Below are 13,879 nucleotides of genomic sequence, written 5' to 3' on the forward strand. Positions count from 1 at the left end.
ATTCTGCTTATAATTTATTCTGTTATGGAAAAATTTGAATGTATTGTATATAATTTTTTAAGTGTTGGTATACATAAATGTTTAATGATAAATATTTTATATAATATTAACTCTTGAGTATTCTTGATAAGTAAAATGGTAAAAAAGTTAAATATATTTAATATTAATTTTATATTTATTATTTTAAAAAAAAATTATAAATTTATATTTAAAAGTATTACCGGCGGATTGATCCGCTGCTAATAATAGTGTGAGTTTAATGATCTGACACTATTATTAGCGGCGGGTGTGTCAGTCCGCCACTAGTTATTAGCAACCAGGTATTACCAGCGGATTATTACCGGCGGACCCCGCCGATATTACTCTTTAGCGACGGAAAAGGGTATTATTACCAGCGGAGTGGTCCACCTCTAATAACCATAATTGTTGTAGTGCCTCCTATATCTGATCTTACTCAAGGAAGTCAAACTCCCTATATTTGATCTCACTCAAGGAAGTCAAGCTCCCTAATCGACTGTTGAGCCAGATCGTCGTCTTCATCATCATCATTATCGGCGTTGGCGAACTCCGAAACCAACCATCAATTGCAAAGGAGTAGTGATTGAAAGTTTCAATCGAAATTTTTTAAGCTTCCACCCTCAATCATGGAAAAGCTCTTTTCGCCAACTCTCAATGGTGAATAAAAATTTCAATATAAATTTTTTAAGCCTCCTCTTGATTAATAGGAACGATTTAAATATACAGAATAATTTTGGGGATATTTTATTTTAAGATGTTAATGTCAAACGTTAACTCTCTATTAGTTTTTATTAAAAAAAAAATAAAATATTAAAAAAAATTATTAAATTAACAATTCTATTACATAGTCACATTTTAAAATAGAATAAATATACATAATATTATAATGACTAATTAAGATTTTTGTCCACTGAACTTTGACATGTACCAAATCATGCCCCCTGAACTTTTAAGACCATTGAAAATGCCCCCTGAACTATTGAGATTGTTGGATTTAAAGACTTTTGTCTAATTTTATTCAATTTTACTATTTCAATGATTGTTTATGTACTAAACCATGTTTCCCAGACTTTGATATCTACTAAATTTTGCCTTTCGAACTTTGACATGCACTAAATTATGTCCCCTAAACTTTCATTCATGTTAGACTTTTTTATTAAAATTAGATAAAAGTCCTTAAATCCAACAATCTCAATAGTTCAGGGGGCATTTTCAATGACCTTAAAAGTTCAGAGAGCATGATTTGGTACATGTCAAAGTTGAGGGGCAAAATTCCTAATTAGCTAGTATAATCATGTAGGATGCGGCGGGCTTTACAATATTATATCATGGTACTGTAGCTAGCTATATATAGTTATACTACTGCAGTCTCATAGATACACGCCCTAGAGCTTTATTTCATAGTAGTTATAGCTTGAGCTTTATTTCATAGTAGCTATATAGCTTGTGCTTTATTTCAAAGTAGTTATAGCTTGCCTTTATTTCATAGTAGCTATAGCTGCTTTGAGCTTTATTTTTTTTTTTACATTTATATATTACATTGTATAATTTGGAAATGGAATGCTTTTATGGCCAGGTTGCTCTAGCTTGAGCTTTATTTCATAGTAGCTATAGTTTGAGCTTTATTTCATAGTAGCTATAGCTTGAGATTTATGTCATAGTACTATGCATTACTATTATTATTATTTGGCAGGAATGGATTCTGAAATGTAAAATGTAAAAAGGCTTCATCCTTCTGGAGTAGAGTCATTTCTTTGGCTTTTAAGGTAATAAATGCATCGACTGAGCCTTTACCCCATTGATCAGCATCAACTAAGATGACCAAATTCCTAAAAGCAGGGCCAACCTTTCCTATGCTTCCTACGCTCAACGGTTTCCCAAACCCAAAATCAACTTCCCCAAAGAAATCTTTCCAATTAGTGAACACAAATATATCAGCATTATTTTCTAATTCAATGCAACTCATAATCTCTAGCTGATTCTCAACCTCACTCACCAGCCCCTCTTTGTTATTGGCCATCATCATCAGTTGAGAAAGATAATCTTCATCAAAAAGTCCTGTCGTTATTGATTCCTTCATCTGCACCACCAACTCACTTAACTCCACTTCATTACTATAATCGTTCGGATCATAAGATGCCATTGACCACCAGAACAAATTTCCAACAGCTCCATCCAGTTTAGGCTTCATTCGGGGTCTCATGTTCACCGCTTGCCCAGCAATGGATGCCTTAGGGGATCCAAACACAGCCCAAGAAGCCGCCATCGCGTGTTTCCATATCAAACACGAGATTGCCAAGTTGCGAGACGGGTTAGGAACGCGTTCGCTTTTCGCCTTTTGTTTAAGAGTTTCAATGGACTTGGCTGGGAAAACAAAGCTCTTTGTGACATAATCTCCTTCCCCGAACCACATACGGTCCATCAAAGAAGTGTAGTTTTCAAGAAACTCGTTCGTTTTGGATCGAAAGTGAAGAGAAGGAGAAGAGAGATCGGGTTTTATTATGTTGTGGGGAGATTGGGTAAAGAAAGCTGTCCAGGATTTGAGAAAATTGCTTAGCGTTGCGGCATCGGCATTCTTGTGGCACATGGAAATGCCTAGTGCGATTCCACCGCAAGAGAAAAGGTTGATCTGAAAGGCAAGTGGGGGAAGAGGAGGCCATGTTTTTTCTTTGCAGAAGGGTTGGAAAGGGACTAGTTGGTTCTGAGATTCGTTTTTCCTTTGCTGAATAAACTCTGACATTTGACATTTGACTTTGGCTTCTATGAAAATAACACCAGTGGAGAAATCATCTACGTATAGATTGTTTTTGGTTCTCCCAGAAAGTGGGTAGTACAAAGTGAGTGTCTCTGACAAGGATTTCTTCAGCTGGATTATGGTTTTGGAGAGGTGATCATGATGATCATCATGGATAATAATATTGAGTTTGTTATTGGGATAGAAGAGAATGACAGAGACGAAAGTATCAGGAATGAGTTGATCAAAAAGGCAGAGGTTGTATGGTTTCAGATGGTGAGCTTCTGAGGATGGCTTGATTAGTTCTCTTGAGACAATGCTCACCTCCATTATTTATATATATAACTTGGTATATGTTCTTTGTTTTGTTGGAGCTATAGTTTATCACTGGCTTTGTGATAGTCTCATATATTTATAGGAAAGTTTTGAGTATATATATAAAAAAAATCTAACCACGTACCACCAACTCTTTAAAGAGAAAGAAAAAAAAGATCTTTCTAATTAACCATTACTATTTTCCTACCTAAGTACCACGCCATCCTAATTATTGTTAGAAATATTTTAACAGCTACTCGAGGTGTCTATAGCACTATCCTCAATATAATATTATATTAGTGTATAAGTATTGAATCTAGTATAATTATAAGTTAACTAATAATTTTTAAAAGTGGATTATTAACTAATCATAAAATGTTAATTTTATGTGGTGATACTGCTACTTAATAGTAATGTTCTTATTATTACTACAACAACTTACAATAAATTAAAATTTTCACATTTATTTTAAAATTTCAAATTATTTTTATTTGCATTCATATTAAAAAGGAATATATCAAATCATTTATTTATTTTTATTTGAGTTATTTCTGATGTTTAAAATAAAAAATGATATTGATAATGATAATAAATTTATTCTATCTAAAAATAGAATTTGAATATTAATATTCACCAATTTTATATATATAAAAATATTTATTTACCTATATATATACGTAGAAAAATATTGGTATTCACAATTTATCAAAAATTTGATTTGAATTTTTCAACACGCAAATATACGTATCGTTTAATTAACAAGTAATACTTAAGTAAGTGAAATTGTTTTTACAAAAACTGTAGCTAAGTACCAAATAATTAAATTCTTATTTCTATTTAGCAATCAAATGAAAGGATTTTAAAATTGAATAATCTAAGCATAAATTAAATAATAAAACAAATGAAGAAAATAATTAATTATGGTGAAATTAATTATGATTAGAGTTGAAGTTTATCAATTTCATTTGTATCTATTAAATATGGCTTAATTAACTTAATTCTTAAATTCAAAATTCTATGCAATATAGGATTACTAAAGTAATTTTTATTCAGACTAAGATATATATATAAATTTAAACCTATATGTAAATTTTTTACTCCCTTAAATGATATCCAAATCACATAGATACTCTCGTCTTATATGTTAAAATTTGTCTTTATTTCATTATAGTTAATTGATACTCACGGCTGTATCAAAATCATAAAACATGTAATTTGTGATCAGACAATTAAAATAAATTAAGAACAAATGAAAAAGATGCAACTAGAAATTTAGAGAAAAAAATTAAATCATATTAAAATCATAAAAAGATGTCAAACAATATCTACTAACATCCTAAAAGAAAATTTAACTACTCTTGTTCATCGTAAACAATTGACACAATTTAATTAAGAACATAAAGAAGAAAGCAGAAGAAGAAGAATTGTGAAAAAAAAAAAAACGTTGTTGAAAATTTTAGTTCATGTGAATAAATAAATAACGTACAATGATACAAGAACAACCAAATAATATCAAATCAAAATCATAATCAACTAAAAAAAATAGTAAGAGTTAACAGCCAAGAAATATCAAAGGAAGCACTAAAAAAGAGTTGAGATAATCATAGCAAAAAAGAAGTGCACCAAAAAAGGAAGTACATTGGAGAATAAGTTGTGATGATAAACATTTCAAAAAAAAAGTTGTGATGATAAAAATGCATTTTTTATTTTCTTTAACAGCTGGTTCAATTTCAATAGAGAAAAAAAAAATTGGAGGAAAGAAAAACAAAACGCTCTTCTTGGAAAGAACAAAGAATTTGCATATACTGTAAATTTACCTTGAGTACACCATAGTTGTTGCTCAATCTGGCAGCCCCAAATATATCGGTATAAAGTGTTAAATGAAATATCGAAAATTATTCTAAATAAACAAAAAAATAGACAAATTGAAAAAGACCACATTTCTTACATGAACAGTAACGAAGAAGAAGAAGAAGTATCCAAAGTCAGCCCGGTAGATACCCCTGTGACCAGATATTATACATCGCAATACCATCGGGATTGTACAGTCTGTAATTCCTCTCTGATGCCGGGCAAAAGCTTACAGTCGAAAATAGTGTTGTAAATATGAGTTGATTTGATTCTCCTAAAAAGATTCCCATTGTACACTTCAGCATTCTCCGTTGAACTGATTTAGTTGGGGATGGAAATAGAGAGTATAGATTTAAGTATCGAGCTAGATCTGATTGGAATAGACCACCTGAAGGTGGATATAAATAGAGTTGTGGTTATTCCTTACCACCAACACTCAATTGTAATTTGTCAAGCTCACGGAAAAAGTTAATTGCAATTTTTATTTTAATTGTTTATTTTATTATTTTACTATATAATTTACCATTAGTACTATTATGTTTTATTTTACTAAAGAAAGCTAACGGGAAACGTTACTCTTTTGTAGGGCTGTACATCGGTCAGTTTAGTCGGTTTATACTACATATTTTCTAACCCAACGTAAAGATCGGTTTGTAAAATTCTGCATACAACCTACCCAATTAAAAAAAAAAAAAAATCTTAACCCGAACGACGGTTTGGGCGATTTGGTCAAGTTAACCCGCCCAAACCAAAATAAGAGGGTTTTTTTTTTTTTTAGTTTCAACTAAAACAAAAATTAACCACATAAATACATAACATATGTGAGAAAGAATTTTATTGAGAGGTTGAGAAAGAATTTTAGGATTTAGGACTTTTTTTAATATTATATAATATATATATATAAAAAATAAAAAATAAATAAAAATCGGGTTAAATCGGGTTGGGCAGTTTGGGTCAATTTTCAACCCGTCCAATTAACTGATTGGGCGGTTTAGAATTTTGTCGAGTTATGTTATTTTGTATTTTTTATTGGTTTTGTCGGTTTGATTTGGACAGGTTATTCGAGTTGGGCGGTTTACGAAAATTGTTGTACACCCCTACTCTTTTGTAATTTTTATTAATAATAAAATAAAACTTCAACAGAACCAAAAAATTTGTTGTATAATTCCATTTTATATATATAAAAAAATAATATAATTCGTGGGACGTGGCTTAACAATATTATATCATGTTCATGGTACTATAGCTATAGTTATACTACTGCACTCTCATAAATACACACCCAAGCTAATTATGTAAGCGTTTATATATTATAATACAGAGTTGAAAATTCAAAACCTCCAACAAACACACTCTCCACTAACTAGCTTGAGCTTTATTTCATATAGTAGCTATAGCTTGAGCTTTATTTCATAGTACTATGCATTACTATTATTCTTATTTGGCAGGATTCTGAAATGTAAAATGTAAAAAGGCTTCATCACTTCGGAGGAGAGTCATTTCTTTGGCTTTTAAGGTAATAAATGCATCGACTGAGCCTTTACCCCATTGATCAGCATCAACTAAGATGACCAAATTCCTAAAAGCAGGGCCAACCTTTCCTATGCTTCCTACGCTCAACGGTTTCCCAAACCCAAAATCAACTTCCCCAAAGAAATCTTTCCAATTAGTGAACACAAATATATCAGCATTATTTTCTAATTCAATGCAACTCATAATCTCTAGCTGATTCTCAACCTCACTCACCAGCCCCTCTTTGTTATTGGCCATCATCATCAGTTGAGAAAGATAATCTTCATCAAAAAGTCCTGTCGTTATTGATTCTTTCATCTGTACCACCAACTCACTTAACTCCACTTCATTATTATAATCGTTGGGATCATAAGATGCCATTGACCACCAGAAAAAGTTTCCAACAGCTCCATCCAGTTTAGGCTTCATTCGGGGTCTCATGTTCACCGCTTGCCCAGCAATGGATGCCTTAGGGGATCCAAACACAGCCCAAGAAGCCGCCATCGCGTGTTTCCATATCAAACACGAGATTGCCAAGTTGCGAGACGGGTTCGGAACGCGTTCGCTTTTCGCCTTTTGTTTAAGAGTTTCAATGGACTTGGCTGGGAAAACAAACCTCTTTGTAACATAATCTCCTTCGCTGAACCATAAACGATCCATCAAAGATGTGTACTTGCTGAGAAAATCATCATCATCATCATCATTTGTTCGGGGAGGAAAGTAAATAGCAGGGGAAGAAAGATCAGGCTTTATTACTTTCTCAGGTGAACCAGTGGAGATAGCCGACCAAGATTTGAGAAAATTGCTTAGCATTGCAATGTCGTTATTCTTGTGACCCAAGGAAATGCCGAGTGCAATTCCTCCACAAGAGAATATGTTCAATTGGAAGGCAATTATGGGAACGTAGTCCTCTGTTTTTTCATGGGAAAAGGGTTGAAATGGGACTAGTTGGTTCTGTAACTCATTTTCTCCTTGGAACAACTCAGACATTTGACATTTGACTTTGGCTTCTATGAAAATCACACCAGTGGAGAATTCATCTACGTATAGATTATTTTTGGTTTTCCCAGAAAGTGGGTAGTACAATGTGAGTGTCTCTGACAAGGATTTCTTCAGTTGGGTTATGGCTTTGGAATGGTCTGTGGTGAGGTCTTTGGGATCATTGTGGATAGGGTAGAAGAGAATGATGGAGAGATAAGTATTAGGGATGAGCTGATCGAAAAGGCAGAGGTTGTAACGTTTCAGATTGTGAGTTTGTGAGGATGGCTTGATTATTTCTTTTGAGACAATATTGAGCTCCATTATTAGGATATGTGTAAAGGAATCAGAGTGTACAATATGCAGTGGCTTGTTCTAATTCTAGTACTTATCCCATTTATTTATAGTGTTATTAATAATTTGACAAAAAACTTTGCCAACTGCCAACAACCAAATTAAATTACATTAAAGATGGTTGATGAATGAGATAAGGCATTAGGGTATTTAACTTTATTATTGCTATTGATCTAATTAAATATTAAATCTTATATAATTTAATGTAATAATTTTTAAAAACTATCACTAACTAATCGCGAAAAGAAATATCTAAAAATGCGAGATGCTCTAATAACAATATTCATAGAAAAATCAATATGTTGACCATGTGGTTAACATTTAAAGTTATGAATAATGATACATGACAAATACTTGTCATTGCATATAAATGCCCCTTATTACTTGTTGTGTTTTCAGTGGACATAGAAGTTATGAATTGTATCATCACTACTTTTCAGTGGACGTAGAGTTATGATCGTATCACGGTGATGAGGCATCTATATTGTTATGAATTATGATCGTATCTTTAAGTTTTCATTTCCTATTTATGTTTATATTGAAAAAAAAATATATAGTGTCATCCAAATATAAATATGGTATGTAGATCATGTTAAGAGGAAGAGATGTCAATCATTTCTTCTGTTGTGAATAGTACTGCGAGCAAAAATTTTGACAATCTTACTGAGCATATATATATATCAATTAAAATTTTTCTAAAATGAGGCTAGGTTTTTGAATTTTGATGTAGATTATAATTTGAGAGTTCATTCGAATTGGATAAGTTTTTTTGATATGATTGTCTTGGTTACTTATTAGGACTGAGTTAACATTTATGGCAAGGGATCAGATTATATATAATTTTATCCCAATTTTTAAAATAGGTGTGAAATACAATATATAATTTTAAATTTTAAATTTTCTATTGATAAAACTAACTAAATTAATTTAAAATAATAAAAAAGTTTTTAGGGTTTTCCCAAGAATACTCTCCAATTAATGCATGCATGTTGTGATAAGACTTAATAACAAATATGCCTAATATTTAAATGTTTTTTTTTAATTGTTATTATTAGATCAACTACGAGTTTTATTGATGAAAAATAACAATGCAATAAACACACCTGCCACTGGTCTAAGTTGCATACTTAATATTGTTTAAACATACGTTCCTATTATGTGTTGATTAATATAATTCCATCTGGAATATAAATAAAAGGGTGTTTTTCATAAATGTACAACAAAAATAACATAATTATAAAAAATGTGAAAAAAAAAATTATTTTAAAACTTATATATTTTGAAAACTTATTACATGAAACCATACATTTTAATCATTAAATAATAAACTATATTTATTAAAACTCAAAATAAACAATTTCGTAAAATTAATTAAACAGTTTTATAAAAATAAACAAGTTAATTTTTTTTTATTAAAAGATAAATGTTTATTATCTATTTTAGTATGAATTATTATAATTTAATAAGATTTTTTTAATAAAATGCAATATCAAAATTATAAACATTAATGTATATTAAATATAAATCAATACTTAAAATTAGTAGAGTGATATAATAAACATATATCTGAATATTATTATTTTGTTTATTAAGTTAGTATGTTTAATAAATAGAAAACAAAATAAACATATATATACAAAGTATTTTATATTATTAGTATGTTTATTATAATTGTAAATATAAAAAATAGACATAGACAATTTATATTATACTAAAATAAGTATATATTTTTTTCTATTGTAATTTTTATATATTGATTATTTTCTAATGAATTAGTGAACGAATTTTCTATTGAATTATAATTCTTACATCAAAAAATAAATAAATAAACATAACTTTATAAACTCCAAAAATTATTTAATTAGAAAAAATAAACATGACACAATAAACAAAGAAAAATATAAAGATAAATAATTTTTTTTATATATATATTATTTATTTTCTAAAAAATTACTAAAAAATAAACATAACACACATAGAGTGATATAATAAACTTATGTGAATATTATTATTTTTTTTATTAAATTAGTATGTTTAATTAATAGAAAATAAAATAAACACATATATAAAATGTTTTATATCATTGGTATGTTTTTTATTATAATTGTAAACATAAAAATAAATATAGCCAATATTACCATATATATAATAATCAATAATTATTACCATATATATTATAAAAGAAATTGAACTTTTTTTTTAATTATATATAAAAATGTATGAGAAAATGATAATAAGTTTTTTTGCACATATTTTGTAATTAATTAAAATAATGTATACAAAATTGTAAAATGCCCTAAATAAATTGTCTACCAGCTTATAGTGTTGAAATTCAAGTGTATACTTTCTATGTTTTATTGTATTTAGTACACGATGCCCACATATACACATAACGGAAATAAAATGAACCGGAGTAGTGTTAGCACGGCCCAAGTGCTAGGCCCAATTGAATTGGACCCCAAAATGATACAAAAAGGGCTATCCAAGTGGGAGAGGGAAATCACTCAGCTGGCTGATACAAGTCATGGAAAAGAAAGGGGTGTGAGATGCATTTCAGCTGAAGAAGAAGCAGGGGAGAAAGCCACAGCTGAAGATGGAATAGCTCAAGCCAAGCGAGAGAGAGGGAAGCCACGTTGGATGAAGGACTATGTCTTGAAGATGGTTTGTTAGGCATAAAAGTTGTAACCGTTTAGTGTTTTGCTTTTTTCTTTCTTGTTGCTGCTCATATAAAAGAGAACAATGTAAACAATTGCTTATGCTTGATGAATTAGCAAATTGCTATTGGAGATTTGCCTTGTCTCGAAGAAGGCTTTTTACTAACACGGGTGCTTTCATTGCTTCTTCCTCACTATGAAGAACGAGGAACTAGCAGCGTTGATGCAGGAATTGCATTCCAAATTGGATGCTCGTTTGGATGCGAAATTTGAGCAGTTCAAAGGTGATCACGCGTCGGAGCTGCAATCGATGCTGGAACAGCGAATTGCTCAATCGGAGGACTGGATGACGAAACACGTGGCTGAGGCGGAGGAGCGTTTAGCTCAGGTATCGCTGCAACCTCCGAATGGTGGCACAGGGGACACCAGTTCTATCCGAGATCATCACCGAACGAGGGAGCCTCGACCCACTTCTCCGATGATTGGCAGTGAAGTCCATAATGTTCTCAAGACTCTCCGAGTCAAAATTCCCAGATTCGATGGTACAGATGTGGATAATTAGATTTATGAAATTAACAAGTTTTTTTATATTCATCAGGTGGAGCATTCCATTCGGTTGGCAGTGGTGTCTTTCCACTTAGATGGCGCACCTTTGGCTTGGTTTCAGTGGATGGAAAAGGCTGGTGGATTCATTGATTGGCATTCATTCCTTCGGGCACTTCGACTGCGCTTTGGGGCTTCGATTTACGAAGATCCATTGGGTCGGCTTGCGAAGCTCACTCAAACGGGTACTGTAACTCAATTTCGTGCTGAATTTGAGGAACTAATGACAAGGGTCACTGGTGTTTCGGATCACATGTTTCTGACCTTCTTTGTGTGGGGGCTGAAAATTGAAATTTGCCGAGAGCTATTGATGTCGACTCCTACAGATTTGGCTGATGCTATGGCCAAAGCACAATTGTATGAAGACCGAAATGAAGATTTGTTCACTCGTTCTCGTAATGGAACTCCACGGCCAGGATGGGTCCCGAAATCAAGTCCCATGAGTCCCGTAACACCTCCAAGATCAGGTACAGCAGTTTCTTCTGCTCCTCTTTCACATTCTACAGCAGCAACTTCACATAAAATAGGTGTTACTCCTTTACCTGTTAAACGTTTAACTCCGGCTGAAATGCGGGACAAAAGGGAGCGTGGTATTTGCTTTACTTGTGATGAGAAATATAGCTTTGGTCATAAATGTAAAAACAGAGTAACGGTGCTTTGCGTTACGGAGGATGATGATGTTGATGATGAGTTACAGCCAACCGAAGGGGGGAATCTCAGGTTTTAGAGGATAATTCAGTGGATGAAGTCAGCCTGAATGCGTTGTCCAATTCCTCTAATCCGCAGATTTTTCGAATTATGGTCAACCATGGAGCAGAGCAATTAGAAGTGCTCATCGATACGGGAAGTAACAACAATTTCATTCAAGAGTCTCTAGCTACCCAACTAAAATTACTTCAGGAAGACACCAAGTGTTTTAAGGTGTATATGGGTAATGGCAATTATTTACTATGTTCCAAGATTTGTAAACAAGTGGAGTTGATCTTGCAAGGCCACACTTTCATTGTTGATTTGTATATCCTTCCCATATATGGTTTGGATGTAGTGTTGGGAATGCAATGGCTGCAAATGTTGGGTCTGTGTGTTCATGATCATAAAGCGTTGACTATGAGTTCACTTGGCAAGGTAGCGTGGTTAAACTTGCGGGATCTCAGGATACCGCTCCTCATCAACTCTCTTACTCGCAATTTACTACGCTGTTGCGAGAGATGGACAAATAAGAGGGTTGTTTCGACAAACTGCGGTTATGGAGGAGCATGGGGTTGATGCTTTGATTCCCTCATCGCACAAACAACCTATACCGGTGGAAGGCCAGCAAGTTTTACAAGAGTTTGTGGACGTTTTTGAAGAGCCAAAGCAGCTACCTCCTTATAGGGAAGTCGATCATCGTATTTTTTTGCAACCAGGATCGGCTTCGGTGAACGTGCGACCGTATAGATACCCCTATTTTCAGAAAGATGTCATGGAGCAGATGGTTAGTGAAATGAGGCAAATGGGGATTTGTCGGCCTAGTATTCATGTATTCATCGCCCGTCTTGTTAGTAAAAAAGAAAGATGGTACATGGCGTTTTTGTGTGGATTACCGTGCATTGAACAACATCATGATCAAAGACCGATTTCCTATTCCTACTATTGACGAGTTGTTGGATGAGTTAGGCAATGCAGTGGTATTTTCAAAGTTGGATGTAAGGGCCGGTTATCATCAGATTCGGATGCATCCCACCGACATTCACAAAATAGCTTTTCGAACTCATGACGGACACTACGAGTTCTTGGTTATGACATTCGGTCTCACCAATGCCCCCTCTACTTTTCAGGCAGCCATGAAGAAGGTATTTCGGCCTCTACTTCGAGTTTGTGTCATTGTTTTTTTTTTATATATGATATTTTGGTGTACAGCTCCACCAAAGAAGCACATGTGGATCATCTTCGACAAGTTCTCCAACTACTTCGCCAACACAAATTCTTTGTCAAAGAATCCAAATGTCAATTTTTTCAACACTCTGTTGATTATTTGGGCCATCTTGTCTCTGCCTAAGGAGTGCAAGCAGACCCCACTAAAATTGAAGCCATGCTTAATTGGCCCCAACCAAAGAACTTGAAGCAGTTGCGGGGTTTTCTTGGTTTAACAGGGTACTACCGGGGGTTTGTAGCTCACTATGCCACTATTGCAGCTCCTCTTACAGAACTACTCAAACGAGACAATTTTAATTGGTCTCCACAAGCAGCCCACGCATTTGAAGAACTAAAGGGCGCCATGACAAGAACTCCCGTGCTACGGTTACCGGACTTTTCAAAGGAATTTGTGGTGGAAACAGACGCTTCTAATGTGGGGATTGGCGGGGTACTTATGCAAGAAGGACACCCACTTGCCTACTTTAGTAAGAAATTGGGCCCAAGGTTTGTGGGAGCTTCCACTTATATACGGGAAATGCGAGCTATTGTTGAAGCGGTTTCTAAATGGCGCCAATACTTATTGGGACGCCATTTCATTATTCGCACTGATCATAAGAGTTTGCGTGAACTCTTGACACAAGTCATCCAAACTCCCGAACAGCAACACTTTGTCCGTAAGTTGCTAGGATTTCATTTCACCATTGAGTACAAGGCAGGTACATTAAATTCAGCAGCGGATGCTCTCTCCAGGCAGTCTGAAAGCTCCTTTTCTGTTCTTCAAATGGCCATGAGTTCAGCTTCTTTTGATTTTTTGGAGGAGTTGAAACAAGAAAACATTACTTGTCCGGATCTCCGACTCATTCATGAACAGCTACAAAGGGGGGAACTGATGAATTCTCCTTATTCACAAGCTGACGGGTTGCTTTACTATCATCGTCGGCTAGTCATCAGTGAACACTCTAAT

The 13,879-nt window shown here is 33.5% G+C and overlaps 2 protein-coding genes across 2 annotated transcripts; both read right to left on the reverse strand.

Annotated features, from left to right (window-relative positions):
- Positions 1–1,527: 1,527 nt before the first annotated feature.
- LOC115705982 (stemmadenine O-acetyltransferase) lies at positions 1,528–3,245 on the reverse strand. Its single transcript, XM_030633470.2, has one exon. It carries the CDS (start codon positions 3,080–3,082, stop codon positions 1,682–1,684), a length of 1,401 nt encoding a protein of 466 aa, XP_030489330.2. The 5' UTR covers positions 3,083–3,245; the 3' UTR covers positions 1,528–1,681.
- Positions 3,246–6,355: 3,110 nt separating this feature from the next.
- Positions 6,356–7,732, reverse strand: LOC115705983 (stemmadenine O-acetyltransferase). Its single transcript, XM_061109057.1, has one exon. The coding sequence runs from the start codon at positions 7,730–7,732 to the stop codon at positions 6,356–6,358; it is 1,377 nt and encodes a 458-aa protein (XP_060965040.1).
- Positions 7,733–13,879: the final 6,147 nt, after the last annotated feature.

This window comes from Cannabis sativa, chromosome 1, assembly GCF_029168945.1.
Source record: "Cannabis sativa cultivar Pink pepper isolate KNU-18-1 chromosome 1, ASM2916894v1, whole genome shotgun sequence".
NCBI classification, from domain to species: Eukaryota; Viridiplantae; Streptophyta; class Magnoliopsida; order Rosales; family Cannabaceae; genus Cannabis; species Cannabis sativa.